This window comes from Periophthalmus magnuspinnatus, chromosome 13 (assembly GCF_009829125.3).
Source record: "Periophthalmus magnuspinnatus isolate fPerMag1 chromosome 13, fPerMag1.2.pri, whole genome shotgun sequence".
NCBI classification, from domain to species: domain Eukaryota; kingdom Metazoa; phylum Chordata; class Actinopteri; order Gobiiformes; family Gobiidae; genus Periophthalmus; species Periophthalmus magnuspinnatus.
In genome coordinates this window covers 28898634-28913025 of record NC_047138.1, presented here as the reverse complement: position 1 = coordinate 28913025, position 14392 = coordinate 28898634, and the positions used below count along the sequence as shown (strand labels likewise).

At 38.8% G+C, this 14392-nt stretch overlaps 1 protein-coding gene across 1 annotated transcript; it reads right to left on the bottom strand.

Moving 5' to 3' along the window:
* Nucleotides 1-13530, bottom strand: LOC129456716 (uncharacterized). Its single transcript, XM_055225821.1, has 16 exons — nt 13519-13530; nt 13401-13437; nt 12749-12841; nt 11618-11789; nt 10413-10525; nt 8156-8263; nt 7017-7188; nt 6659-6771; nt 5441-5612; nt 4278-4387; nt 3451-3622; nt 2842-2954; nt 2173-2344; nt 1428-1537; nt 416-590; nt 1-126 (listed from the first exon to the last, which is right to left on the bottom strand). The coding sequence occupies exons 1-16, from the start codon at nt 13528-13530 to the stop codon at nt 12-14; spliced, it is 1959 nt and encodes a 652-aa protein (XP_055081796.1). The 3' UTR covers nt 1-11.
* Nucleotides 13531-14392: the final 862 nt, after the last annotated feature.

Below are 14392 nucleotides of genomic sequence, written 5' to 3'. Positions count from 1 at the left end.
GACATCTGGGCTTAGTTTATGTCTACGGTGCATTTACAGGGACAGCCGAAGCGCACTTTGAAGTCTTTGCATTTACAGCCGTGCTGGTCTTCGTTTCGACAGGCGAATCCTTGAGTTGGACTATAGCTGCGAACAGAAAAAGAAACAGAAAAGATACGATTAAATGTGTTCACGCAGGCTCAGAGGCGACCAAAATGACAAGTCTGACAGCAGTAGTTACAGAGAGAAGAGCCACAGTTTGTCAATGTAAAGTGAATTGGAGCCAGAGTCAATGGAGCCGGAAGCGCGCTCACGATCACATCCTATTTGGAACACAGCAGCTAGCAGGTTAGCCATGTCTATTTATATACACGGTCTATAATATCCATGTGCGTTCCCAGTATGTACAGTGTATAGATGTAAAAGCAGGCCTCACATGTGCAGGACCTGTCCCGTAGCAGTGATGGGCTGGTTGGAGTCCACGGTCCTGACGTCGATGTACAGAGGCGTGTCACAGATCTCGTTTGGATGAAGTTTCCTCAGATCAGGCAGAAGCTCCCAGTCTCCAGTGCCATCGGGGTCGTCTCTATCGAACCACTTAGTCCAGCAAACTGTGGGGGGAAAGATGAGATTTTAGGGAAAACTATTCAAGTAAGAGTCAAGTATGAGTAACTGCCAGGACATAACATATAAGTAATAGGAAGAATTAAACATGAAACTGACCAAATCTGGTATTTTCAAAGGATAGACATAAACTTTATGTCTAGGCCGGTCATGACAATCACTATATCGACTTATATGAAGCTGGAACAATATTTTTGGGGTCAATATTTCTCGTGCGTACCTTTTCTTTGCAGTACTGGGAAGATTTTGGTCATTTTTTTTAACCTATACAATTATATTTAATGTATGACTCATTACAGATGCAAACGAAGTACTAAAGTGTTTCATTTTGCTGTTTATTTATTGCAGCTCATGATTTTTTTTGACCATATTGTAGATTTATAGTTTTTGTGGTTTAAATCTGCTCTTGGGTTTTTATGTCAGTGGCATAAATCAGTTTCAATATTATCGTTTATCGTCTATATTTACTTCAGCGATATATCAAACTTCAAATTGTGTTATTGTGACAGTCTTACTTATGTCACTTTTAGACTTACTCACAGTGAGAAGAGGAACCAAAACTTTTATTTTTAAATTATTACTCAAGTAGGAGTAAAGTATGGTGTTTGAAACGTACTCGGAGAAGTACAATTTTATGAAATATTTACTCTATCTCTGATCTTGTATTAGTCATATTCTGGGATTTATATTTTAAAGACAAAGATTAAATATTGAATTATTATTTCTTGTTCAAATCTGATTCAAATTTGATTCATTACATGGCATAGTTTAGTTCCCTCTCTATTATGTCTCCCTCTAGAGGCCAGCCCTGTTGCTACATTTACCTTTTTGTTGACAGAAGTCTTTTGGACACACAAAGCGCACTTTAAAATCGTGACAATGGCCCACGGGCTGAGCTGAGTTTTGACAGACGAAACCGGTCGTCACATCCGCTCTGAAAAAGTGAAAAAAAGTTTGATTATCATAAATCTTGATCTGTGAATGAGTATTATTTTTAAAGTGGGACTAAACATCTAAACTCTGCCCACAATCATATTTCAGATAGAGCTGATAAACTGGGCACTGCCTGGAGGACGAAAGGGCAGAGTGAGGGAGGAGAAGGGGCGGGGTCAGGGGGTATGAGGAACACTGTGATTGGTCATCCGCACTTCAAACTCCACCACTGCAGCCAGGTGTTTGTGATCAGAAACACCTGAGTGTAATCAGGGGAGTCTTCACTAACGACTTGAAACTGCAGAGGCCACAACTGAAGTATTTCATACAAGTGTTGTTAGTTTGTTAATTTAGTGTAGTGATGATAATTAAAAATGATACACATTTTGGTCACAGTAACAATCAATTAAATTTCTTCATTTTCTTATGAATTTTGTGTATTTATTTTTGTTTGCTCAAAGCTGAAGCTAGAACTTGAAAAGTCAGGATGTTACCACAAACATGGAAAAAAAAAAACCCTCCAATTATATGAAAAGTATTTTTGACTTTTCAGTCCTGTTCAAACATGTAGTGGTGTAGAAAGTACAGACCCCACACTAGATAATAATAAAGATAATAATCTTTGTAAACCCTTACGCAGAGAGGACGTTGCCTGTGGCGGCCACGCTGTACCCGTCTGTAGTCTGCACTTGGATCTGCAGGGGGCTGTTACAGACGTGTCCTGGATACTCCGCGCGCAGGGCAAACAGAGTCTCCCAGTCCCCAGAGCCAGAGGGGTCGTCCCGGTCAAACCACTCTGTGAAACAACCTGTAGGACACAAGCATGAGAGAGGAAAGGTCAGGAGGGGTCAGGATGGGGTCAGGGGTATATTTGAGCAAATCGTGTATACAGAACACGTGTATAAGCAGCGCTTGAGGTCAAAACATGTCAGCTGTGGTGCTGTCTGCATCTAATTAGAAAGCATTGCATTGTCTGATAATCAGGAAGTGTGCATTAGCATGATAGTTATTGTTCGCTTTACGGTCACGGCAAAATTTCGATCTGGTCTTGTGAAAAGTACATAAACTCACTGCGACGGCTAATTAGGATAATCAGAATGTATAAAGTAAGTGAGGAGTAACTGCAAAACGTTTAAAATGAGCAAGGTTCTGTTTTTTTCATGTTTTTAAGAATAAAAATCAGGTACAGCACCTTTAATATTTTAAGCAAAAAGTTGTCAAGCTTTTGCCACACAGAGCTTTAATTAAATATTTTTTAACTCATTGCCCGTCTGTATGTGTATACTTTACAAACTGCTCCTTTACCTTTGGGTCTGCAGAAGTCGGGGGGACATAGGAAGCGCACCTGGAAGTCATGACACCTGGTGCCCTTCTTCTGCTCCGCGTTTTTACAGATGAGGCCCACAGTCGTGTCGTATCTGTTTGGAAGAAAAGAAACATCTTAGTCATGGTCATAGAATAAAAATAAATAAATAAATAAATAAAAGGACAGATTTAGTGCAGTAATAAGCAGCTCAAGTATAAAATGACACCAGGCAGAACTATTTATTTAGTAGAGTTCTGTAATGTCTTTTCTTTACTACATAATTCCATATATCTTGATGTCTTCTGTTTGTATACAGTATAAAACGTAGAAAGTAGTAAAAATAAAACCACTGAATGAGAGGGTGTGTACAAAATTGTGTCTGGTAGTGTATTTATATGTAACTGTATTAATATGTGCCGTTCCTTTACAGGTAAAAGTTTTTTGTCAGTTCTGAAATGGCGCGCTGGAGCAGGTTCGAGTCTGCCCAAATACAAGTGTAACGCGGTGAATGAGGCTGGAGCACAGGTATGACATTGTGTCCCCAAACTGCCCCGTGACGATGACAAACGAGAATGTCAGCGGCGAAGGTGAACACTTATGCGACGTACGATGCGAAGGTGTTTCCGGTTGCGATGGCGGGCAGCCCTGTGGTCGTCTGAGCCTGGATCTGCAGAGGAGCAGCGCAGATCTGCTCTGGGTAAGAAATGTGAAGGGAAGCTAACGTCTCCCAGTCTCCGGTACCAGAGGGGTCGTCCCTGTCAAACCACTGCGTCCAGCACCCTGCGACGACACACGGAAACATCACAGCGTTTAGGCGAGGAAAGTTCATTTGTATAGCACAATTTGTACACGAAGTAATTCAAAGTGATTTACAGAATAAGAGGTTTGGCTTAGATGTTGGGGTGCACTATGTAAATACATTTGAATTGAATTGAACTGAATTGAGAAGTCATAGTCAAAAAAATTATAATAAACAACATGCATATAATTGAAATACACAGAAGCAGAAATGCAGAAATGAAACAAAGCTTTATGAATCCGATCATATTATGTTTGAACAATTCACTTTTGAGCATGTGTTACAAGGGAAGTTGACAGGGAGCGACAAAATGGGTCTGTTGTCCCAGGGCTCTAAGGTCCAGAATTGAACCCTCTTCCTATTAATTTATATTAGAGGGGGGCCCGAGAGTGGTTTCTTACCCTGGGCCCCCAAATTTCTGTGGACTGGCTTGGTGTTATGTATTATTCAGGATTTATGAACCATTTCTGGACACCATAGTTCTGGTATTTAGTGTTTACAGCTGGTGGAAGTGCAGCGAGGACTTGAGTTGAGAAGTAAAGACAAAACAAAGGAGAAAACAAAAGGACGCTGATATGATGAAGAAAGGTTGAGAAAGCAAAAGATATTCGGTAGAAGAAGAGAGGAGGGACTCACTGGACTGGACACAGAACCTAAGAGGACACATGAAGCGGACTTTGTAATCCCTACACCGGCCTTTCTTCTGATCTGCGTTTCTACAGATGAATCCAGACACAGTGTCGGCCCTGAACAGTGAGACAAGAGATGACAGTAATACATTTATCACGTACAGTATTTCAGTGCTTCAAATACCTCCTTTCCGTCTTTGTTATGTTGTGTAATTCAAAAAACAGTTAAACACAAAAAAACAGTTGTACGCATTTGTATGGGTTTTTAATTGCCCAAAAATCCCTTGGAAAAACATGCATTCTGTCTGTTAACCTGATTTAACCTGTCACTTGGCTTTGTTGTGCCACCTGCTTATCTCCATGGAGACAGATAAAAGATGTTTATGTCGAGAGTGGGATTCAAACCGCCGACCAGTGGACAAACACTCTACCAACTGAGCTACTGTCGCCGGTCTCTCCGTTAACAAGCAGGTCAGCGCCAGGAAATTTACAGACTGCACCTTTAAATTTGGCTGTACAAATGACTCTGAACTTTTATCCTCAGAGAATCAGAAAGTGCACTGTCAGCATGATGATGTACATAAGCATTACATATAAGCAAAACCTCTGACCTCTGGAAAGTTGTGAAACCTGCTTTTAAACTCATCATGGTGAATAATGAAGATGGTCAGAATGCATAAGGTGAGTGAGGAATAACTTTGGAGCACTGCAAACTGTTTAAAATGATTTTGTTCTTTTTTTTCATGTTTTTAAGACGGTAAAACTCAGGTACAGAGCCTTAAACACTAAAATATGATAAAAATCCCAATTTTAACCTAGGACAATGGAGCTCACTTCTCTCCCCATACTGAATTCTCACTGAATATAGACCATATAATTCATTGTTTCTCAAATTGTGGTACGCGGGATCCATCAGGTGGCATTTGGACATCTTTTCATTTTGTGGGTTTGTTTAATTTAGAGTTCATTTTATCCACTTTCTGTTCTCTTCTGTATCATTTCTTGTTTAGAGCGACAGTAGAAATTATGTAGTTCACTGATTTAGCTCTAGATTAAACCTGGAGTAGTCCTGTTATAGACCTGGTTTAAATCTAGTGGTAGTCAGAAAGCCAGATCTTTTCTTTGGTGCTACCTCGTGTCTATATGTCCCCTATATGACCCAGTACTGACTTGTAGATGACGTCTCCGGTGGCGCTGAGTGGTACTCCGCCCTTGGTCTCGACCTGGATTTGGAGCGGTTTGGTGCAGATCTGACCTGGATACTGTGACCTCAGTTGCGGGAGAGTCTCATAGTCTCCGGTCCCACTGGGATCGTCCCGGTCAAACCAATCCGTCCAACACTCTGCAGAAGACACACACAAACACAGGAAAGTAACGCATCTGTTTTGTAAATGTAAAAATAGAAATAAAGAAGTAAAAATATTAAAAGGAACGATATATGATTTTGTTTTAATGTAAATGATTCTTTTTACTGACGACATTATAAACCCACGAGATCAACAGAAGAGACCTGAAGTTTGAAATGAATTCTCTACATTAAAGTCAGTGGACGAAGTACTCAGTTTTGCTACTTAAGTAAAATACTCATGTAAAAGTAAAAGTATCATATGAAAAAACTGACTTAAGTAAAAATATTAAACTACCTGTTCAAAAATGTACTTAAAAAGGGAAAAGATTTGGTTTGTGTAATGTGATGTCTTGCTAAAGAGGGAAAAGTATAAGTATTCCACGTAGACTTTGAGTTTTTTTCTAGCTGGTTTTATTTGTATATTTTTGTTTTGCTCAGATTATGAAGTTGATAAAAAATAAACTGTCTGTCAGCAGGTCTCACACAGTAATAAAAATACTTTTACTTTTCAGTCCTGTTCAAAAATGTAGTTGAGTAGAAAGTACAGACACCTGTTGTCAAATGTAGAGAAGTAAAAGTAAAAAGTATCCATTTTACTTAAGTACAGTAGATTGACTTTATGTTCCTCCACTGATTAAAGCTACCATTTGTAATTTGACTGGCTAACCCGGCACTGTTGTATTCTCATATATCACCACTAGATGCTGTCTACATTACTGCTGTCTGATAGTGTCACAGCTTTGGTCTAACAGAAGAAGAACAAAGAGCACAGTTGGGCCAAGTTACAGGTCAGATCTGTGAAGTGGTGATCACGGCCAGTCACAGTGTTGAACTTCAACACTTTGAGTTTTTATTATTGAATAAATGCAAAATAACATACGGAATATTCCACTTTTATATCAGTGAAAAATGTTGCTAAAATTGCAAATCAAATATAAATAAATAAATAAAAGTAAAAGCAAGTAGTTCTATATTGTTAAAATGTATGGACTTTTCATGGGTGCCATAGGTCACGTCTGTAGAGCTGTGGTGGTACTTACGTGGAGGAGGTTTACAGAAATCGGGAGGGCATCTGAAGCGAACCATATAGTCTGAACAGAGGCCTTTTCTCTGGTCTGAGTTTCTACAGATGAATCCTGTCGTTGTGTCACTCCTGGAGAGAAACAGGAATAACACTATTTATAACAGGGATTCTGGATGAGAACTCAGCGCTGTTTTTTTCTTTTCTTTTCTCCACAAACTGCTTCTTAACTGATGTAAAATTATGCTAAATATTTACTACAAATACTATCCCACCAAACCAGGCCAGAATTAGAAAAACATGAAAACCTGTCATATGCACTGGATTAGTCACAGACCCTTTCCCACATAAACAGAAGTGTTTCCTCAGAGACTCACTTGTAGATGACGTTGCCAGTAGACAACACTGACTGGCCTGAGGTGGTCTTGACCTGGATCTGCAGGGGTTTGGTGCAGATCTTTCCAGGGTTTTGGAGATGTAAATTTATAAGAGTCTCCCAGTCTCCACTACCAGCAGGGTCGTCCCTGTCAAACCACTGAGTCCAGCACTCTGGCAACACAAGGAACGATGGGACATAATGCAAATTCAAACATGTGAGACACGTGAGCGATATCAGAGACTGCTTGTGATTTATATTCACTAGTAAATTAAGTATTCAATTTTGTTACTTAAGTAAAAGTACAAATACAGAGGTAAAACATTACTCAAGTAAAAGTAAAAGTATCACATGAAAAATCTACTTGAGTAAAAGTATTTAAGTATCTGTTTAAAAATGTACTTTTAGAGTAAAAAGTAAAAGTGTTGTTCATTTGTTAAAGTGTAAATGTACTGATTTAAAATTATTCATATTTTGGTCACAGTAACAATATGAATCAAATCTTTAATTTTTCTTATGAATTTTTTTTGTGCTTATTTTTGTTTTGCTCAAAGTCGAACCTTAAACTTGAAAGGTTTAGTCAGGATGTTTCCACGAACATGGTAAAAATAACCCCTCAAATCATATGAAAAGTACTTTTTACTTTTCAGTTCAGTTCAAAAATGTAGTAGAGTAGAAAGTACAGACATCTGCCTGTAATGAAGTAAAAGTAAAAACTATCAACTGTAACATTTGTTAAGTAAAGTACAGATACCTAAAAATTCTACGTACAGTACTTTATCACCGCTGTTTACATTATTTGTTTATTTCACTTGCTAGTTTCCATGGAAACAGAAAGTTAAAACCTTACTTTGGAACAACGCAACAGTTTTTCATTTTATCTACAGAAATATTACAAACTTTACCACAAATTTGAAATTTTGTGAGTCTCAATTTTACCATTTTAACACTAAAAACTGTTCTTTAATTCTTTTCTATTGTAATTTATTTAAAGGTGCAATGTGTCATTTTGTGGTGAAGGGTGTGCCACTGCGGAACATTCCAGCTAAAATATCTCCATAGAGACAGAGAGGTACCATAACCTCCCATAGTGCACTTTTACAAATATAAAGTGTCCCAAAAAACACTATAGTTCCTCACGTGGGTGAAAGTCGGCGATCGCTGGAGTGGGTCTGGTGGTGAGTGTCTCTCTGGTCAGAGGTGGACGAACAGTCATGGACGTGCTTTTGACAAGAAAGGGATATTTGACTGAAAAAAAAGAGGACAAAACTGATTATTTTAGTTGCATTTTGTATTAGTTGCGTTAGGTGAGATATTAACAAGAATGAATATGTTGAGTTGGAAGAACATTAATTTGTTGCCTTGTGTATTTGGCGATTTTCACAAGACAAAAATATATTTCTAAATTTGAAGAACAGTTTTTTTTTAAGTAAGCACTATTAGCAGATCCTCCCCTCTGCAGAGGATGAAGAGCAGAGGGTCAGATGGAGCAGAGGATGAAGAGGAGAGGGTCAGATTGAACAGAGGATGAAGAGGAGAGGGTCAGATGGGGCAGAGGATGAAGAGGAGAGGGTCAGATTGAACAGAGGATGAAGAGGAGAGGGTCAGATGGAGCAGAGGATGAAGAGGAGAGGATCAGATGGAGCAGAGGATGAAGAGCAGAGGGTCAGATGGGGCAGAGGATGAAGAGGAGAGGATCAGATGGAGCAGAGGATGAAGAGCAGAGGGTCAGATGGGGCAGAGGATGAAGAGGAGAGGGTCAGATGGAGCAGAGGATGAAGAGGAGAGGGTCAGATGGAGAAGAGGATGAAGAGGAGAGGGTCAGATGGAGCAGAGGATGAAGAGGAGAGGGTCAGATTGAACAGAGGATGAAGAGGAGAGGGTCAGATGGAGCAGAGGATGAAGAGGAGAGGGTCAGATGGAGCAGAGGATGAAGAGGAGAGGGTCAGATGGAGCAGAGGATGAAGAGGAGACGGTCAGATGGAGCAGAGGATGAAGAGGAGAGGGTCAGATTGAACAGAGGATGAAGAGGAGAGGGTCAGACGGAGCAGAGGATGAAGAGGAGAGGGTCAGATGGAGCAGAGGATGAAGAGGAGAGGGTCAGATGGGGCAGAGGGTTATAAACTGATTTCTTACTGAAATATGGGCTGATATGAAACATAGTCGTAGTTGGAGGAGTAGTGATTCGAGGAGTACGAGTTGGTGTAGTAGTTGGAGGAGGAGTAGTTGTTTCATGTGGTATAAATTGACTTTTGTCTGAAATAGAAACAAAAACATATTTATAATTTATAATCGGTTGTGTTGCTTTTTCCCATTCAACAGATATATTTAGTTTTTAATTGCAACAACAACAGTCCTAATGAAACCCATGAATACAGATAAGAGAAGAAATATTAGGAGCCTAGTAAGAACCTGATTAGATTAGTATTGTCAGTCACTTTTATTCAAATATGAAAACATAAAATAAACAACCTATTAAAATTCAAATAAAATAAAATAAAGACTACACCATTATTTTTATATGTAGAATAATTCAGTTTGTGGAGTTGTTTTAATATTTATTATGCTTCAAAATTAGCATTAGCGTTAGCACTGAGACACAAACATGTCTCTTTCTAAACATGGAATTGTCTCTGGTGAAGTATTCATTTTATTTGTGTAGTGTTTAACATGTTCTCAGTGACATCCGCCCGCAGCTCCCTGTCTGACCCTAACGCCGTAACCTCTGACCCTTGACCCACTTTAAACCCTAACCCTTTAAACTAAATTTCAAGGGTTTAAAGGGTTCTGCATTTTCTCACACTGCCGGCTCAATGCTTGTTTTTTTGGCCTACATCATTAGAGATATAATACTCCCTACAATGGAAGTATATCCAGAATGGACAGCACTATCACAGTATGTTGAGGGTTCGCGTCTCCATGTGCTGGGTCCTGTACTGATTAAAATAAACTTCTCATCAAGGAAACCATTCACACACACATTCATACACCAGTGTACACAGGCAGTAGGGGTGAGGTGGGTTAAGTGTCTTGCCTAAGGACACAATGACAGCATTCAACTGTGGGAGATAGATTTTCTCCATTTTCCATATGAATTTTGTGTATTTATTTTTGTTTGCTCAAAGCCGAAGCTTGAACTTGAAAACTTTAGTCATGATATTACCACAAACACGGTAAAGAAAAAAAAATCAAATTATATGAAAAGTACTGTAGTAATGTAGTGGACTAGAAAGAGTACAGATACCTGCTCTCAAATGTACTGAAGTAAAAGTAAAAACAATCCACTGTAAAACTAACTTAAGTAAAGAACATATACTTCAACATTCTACTTATGTGTAGTACTTTATGTTCCACCACTGCTGATAATCAAACATAAGAATATTTGGTGGAGACTCACAGAAGCTGTGGCAGAAGTGGAAGGGGCACATGAAGCGCACTCTGTAGTCGTGACAGTTACAGACCGGAGCCTGGTCCTGGTTTCTGCACGCAAACCCAGTCACTGTGTCAAACCTGGAAACAGGCAAACAAACAACAAACAAATAAATCAACAAATAAACAAACAGACAAACAAATAGACAGACAAACAGACAGACAGACCAACAAACAAAGAAACAGACAAAGAAAACAGAAAGACAAACAAATAAACAAACAGACCAACAAACAAATAAACAGACAAACAAACAGACCAACAAACAAAAACAGACAGACAAACAAACAAATAAACAAACAGACCAACAAACAAAAACAGACAGACAAACAAACAAATAAACAAACAGACCAACAAACAAAAACAGACAGACAAACAAACAAACTAACACACACACACAAACATTGTCATGAAAAACAAAAACAATACCACAAAAGGTTAACTTAAAACTACCAACTGTGTGTTTGTTTGACCAGTAGGTGGCAGATGTGAGACAGAAGTAATAGATAATATCGATTGGTGTTATGTGAGGGAAAATCGAAAAACTAATTGGGACTTGATTTTTACTGTCTTAAAAACAGAAAATAGAACTAGTTAGTTTTAAATGTTTTGCAGTGGTCCAAAGTTATTCCTCACTTACCTTATGCATTCAGAGCATCCTAATTATTCACCATGATGAGTTTATAAGCACTTTTCAGAACTCTCAGAAATCAGAGCGAAGTCAAGCTAACAACAACAACTAGCAACACACACTTCCTGATTATCACAGAATAGAGTATAAAAAGACTACTCAAGCGCTATACAACAGTTTGGTCGTAAAGTTTGAATTTCAAGACGACATATTATGTGATAGGTGTATTTTTTTTTTTATTTACATTAACTTCCTGTTCAAAACTACAGAACTTAACTTTGTGATGTCATAAGGTGATAGTTTTCAAGTTAATATATTCTTTTTACCTTTTGTTTAGTAGAGATTGGCAATTCCAGGGCTCAGATCATCCAAATGATCCTAGTGAAGGTGTATGGAGTTTAAAAACACAGTGGAGCACTTCCTGTATCACCACATGACATCACAAGGTGGAACAGAGCATTTTCTTTTAAAATGCCACTTGTCTCTTTAAATTTGAAATGTCCCTCGTGTTTTTGTTGGTGAGATTACAAAACCAGGCTCTTACTTAAAGAAGACTTCCCCGGTGGAGGCTGCTGGAGCGCCCCCTGTGGTCTGCACCTGGATCTGCAGCGGCTTTTGACAGATTTTGCCCGGGTGCTCCTGCCTCAGCTCAAAGAGAGTCTCCCAGTCTCCAGTATCGGCGGGGTCATCGCGATCGAACCACGGCGTCCAGCAGTCTGAACAAGGACACACAAACGCTCATGTTGTTGATTTGTTATTTTTGGAGGTGGAAAGTGGAAGTGACGTATATAAAAGCATAAAAAATAAGTAAAAATGAGTAGAAGAGCCAAGACGTTTTTAAAGCCACCATCTGTAATTAGTCTGGTCACTCATCACTGTTGCATTCTCACTTGTTACCACTAGAGGCCATCTACGTCGCAGCAGTCAAATAGTGTTAGAGAAAGTTTCCGTGCTGTATCTAGGGCACTTACTGCTAGTTCAGTCCTTGTTATCTTGGCCTACGTCATCAGAGGTATAATACTCCCTACAACTGAAGCATAGCCAGACTGGACTGGACTAGATGGAATGAATAACACTATAATACCATTAATAATGTTTTGAGGGTCCATGCCTCCGATCTCAGGGAAAGAAGGTAACTGATTTGTCGGTTATTAATGTTCTCATCTTGATTTACGGACAAAATAGTGAAAGAGAAACCCCAGGATAATGTGGAGCAGGTTAATATGAACATTTTAAGACCAAAGTGACGAGTCTGACAGCAGCAGTTACGGAGAGAGGGGCGACGGTTTTTCAATAGAAAGTGAATTGAGCCAGAGTCGATAGCGGCTAGCAGGTTAGCTATGTCTGTTTTTATGTAGAGTCTATGGCTTGAACAATGACCAGGTGAAAGGAGGAGCGTACAGGCGTCACATCTGCCATCTACAGGTGAAAAACGATTGAATTTAAATCATAGTTCCATGTTCCATAGTATGGCATTAAACTAATCTCCATGGAGACAAGCAAGTGCCAGTTTACCAGTGCCAGTTTACATGTCAGATCTGTAAAATGTAACTGAATAAATGCAGAGATAGACAAGCGCAAAGCCATGCTGCGGAACAATCCGGGAGACAGACTTACTAGAAAAGTTACATAGTACAGCTTTAAATGTCAGGAGTGATAGGAGTCGGGGTCTTACTGGGGATAAATGTCCATATGGGGGTCTGTACGGTGTAAACTGGGGGCCTGGTCACATAATTCGTCAGCTGGAAATTCGACGCCTGGGAACTTCCTGTAAAAATAAAATAACAAAAAAGAAAAAAAAAAGATTAAAATTTTCCATAATTGTGAAGTCAAGGTCATTCAGTTTACACAGTGATAAGAAAACCATAAAATATTACTCTGTTGTGGTTCGTATAAATAAAAATAGTTGGTAAAAATAGGTTTGTGAGTTGCTGATGTGGTGGAGGGTTCGCTACTCCCTTGTCGCCGTGGAGATGTTGCCATGGAATTAAACATATCCATCAAGCATTTACTCATTTACTCAAAATACAATAATTCCTTCTGTAAACACGGACGCCTCTCCACAGATCTGAGCTGTAATGTAGCGTAGTAGCTGTAACCTTTTTTGTCTCCCTTGTGCTGGATTAAACCTAAGTATACTGTGGAACATTCTAGACAAAGCAATAACATTTCCACGGCAACGAGCAGGTGGCGGAGCTTCCACTAGAAATGTTACGCAATGCGCCTTTAACGGGACCACACTTTGACACATTTAAAAACCAAAAATACAACGACAAACACGTGGATTTTGCAGCAAAGTTAAACGTAAAACCAAAGAAGTGACTCACCAAACAGCAGAGCGTGACTTAAGAAGAAGAGGAGGAGCTAAAAACACGAGGAGACAAACATTAAATAACTTTGAAAATGTAATTACTCACTTCATTTGAATATAAATAAGTACTTTACCCAGTACGCCATGTTTGCAGGTGTTTTGTAGAGTCTGTGAGAGGAAAACAGCGACTTTAGACAAATACAAATACTGTGAGGTTAACTTTATAGAGGAAAAAATATATATAAATAAAATTGTACTTGATACTATTTTACTCATACTTGTAATTTTTTTTTTTCTTTTTGAAGTAACAGTACTCTTACTCAAGTAAAAGTTGTGGTTCCTCTTCCCACTGTGAGTAAGTTTAAAGTGACTCTTGACCTTTATGTTGATAATATTGAAATTGTTGTGTTTCTTGCGGCTCCTTCAGGTTTGATTCAGTTTGGCTCATGTTTGTGTCTCTTTGAAAACACCAGATTTTGTGCAGTATTTCACGTTTTGTCCTTCAAACGTCATTAACTTCAAATTATAAATCAGATGCTTTGTCCCAACAGTTAATATTTAAGTTACTCTTACTTGAGTAGTTTTTTTTTCCCAAATACTTGTAAGCAATTTCTTGAACCACTACTTTGTACTTCTACTTGATATTACTTTTTTTCTTGAAGTATCAGTACTCTGCATCACCTACACAGACAGAGGTTTTAGAAAGGCCAAAAACTGTACTCGAGTTAGAGATACTTCAATATTACTCAAGCAGAAGTACACGGTCCAGTCCAGGAAAAGTTGAAAAAAGTATTTGGGGGAAATTACTACTCAAGAAAAAGTAACTGAAAGTGACCTCTGCACCTGCAACAACTTAACACTTTTGTCACGTGTAGAATTACTCACATTTGAAGAGGAACAACACTTTTACTCGAGTAAGTGTACTGTTACACTGTACAATGTATTACTCAAGTGGGAGTAAAAGTATGGAGTCTGAAAGTGTAATTTTATGAAACCCAAACAAAGATT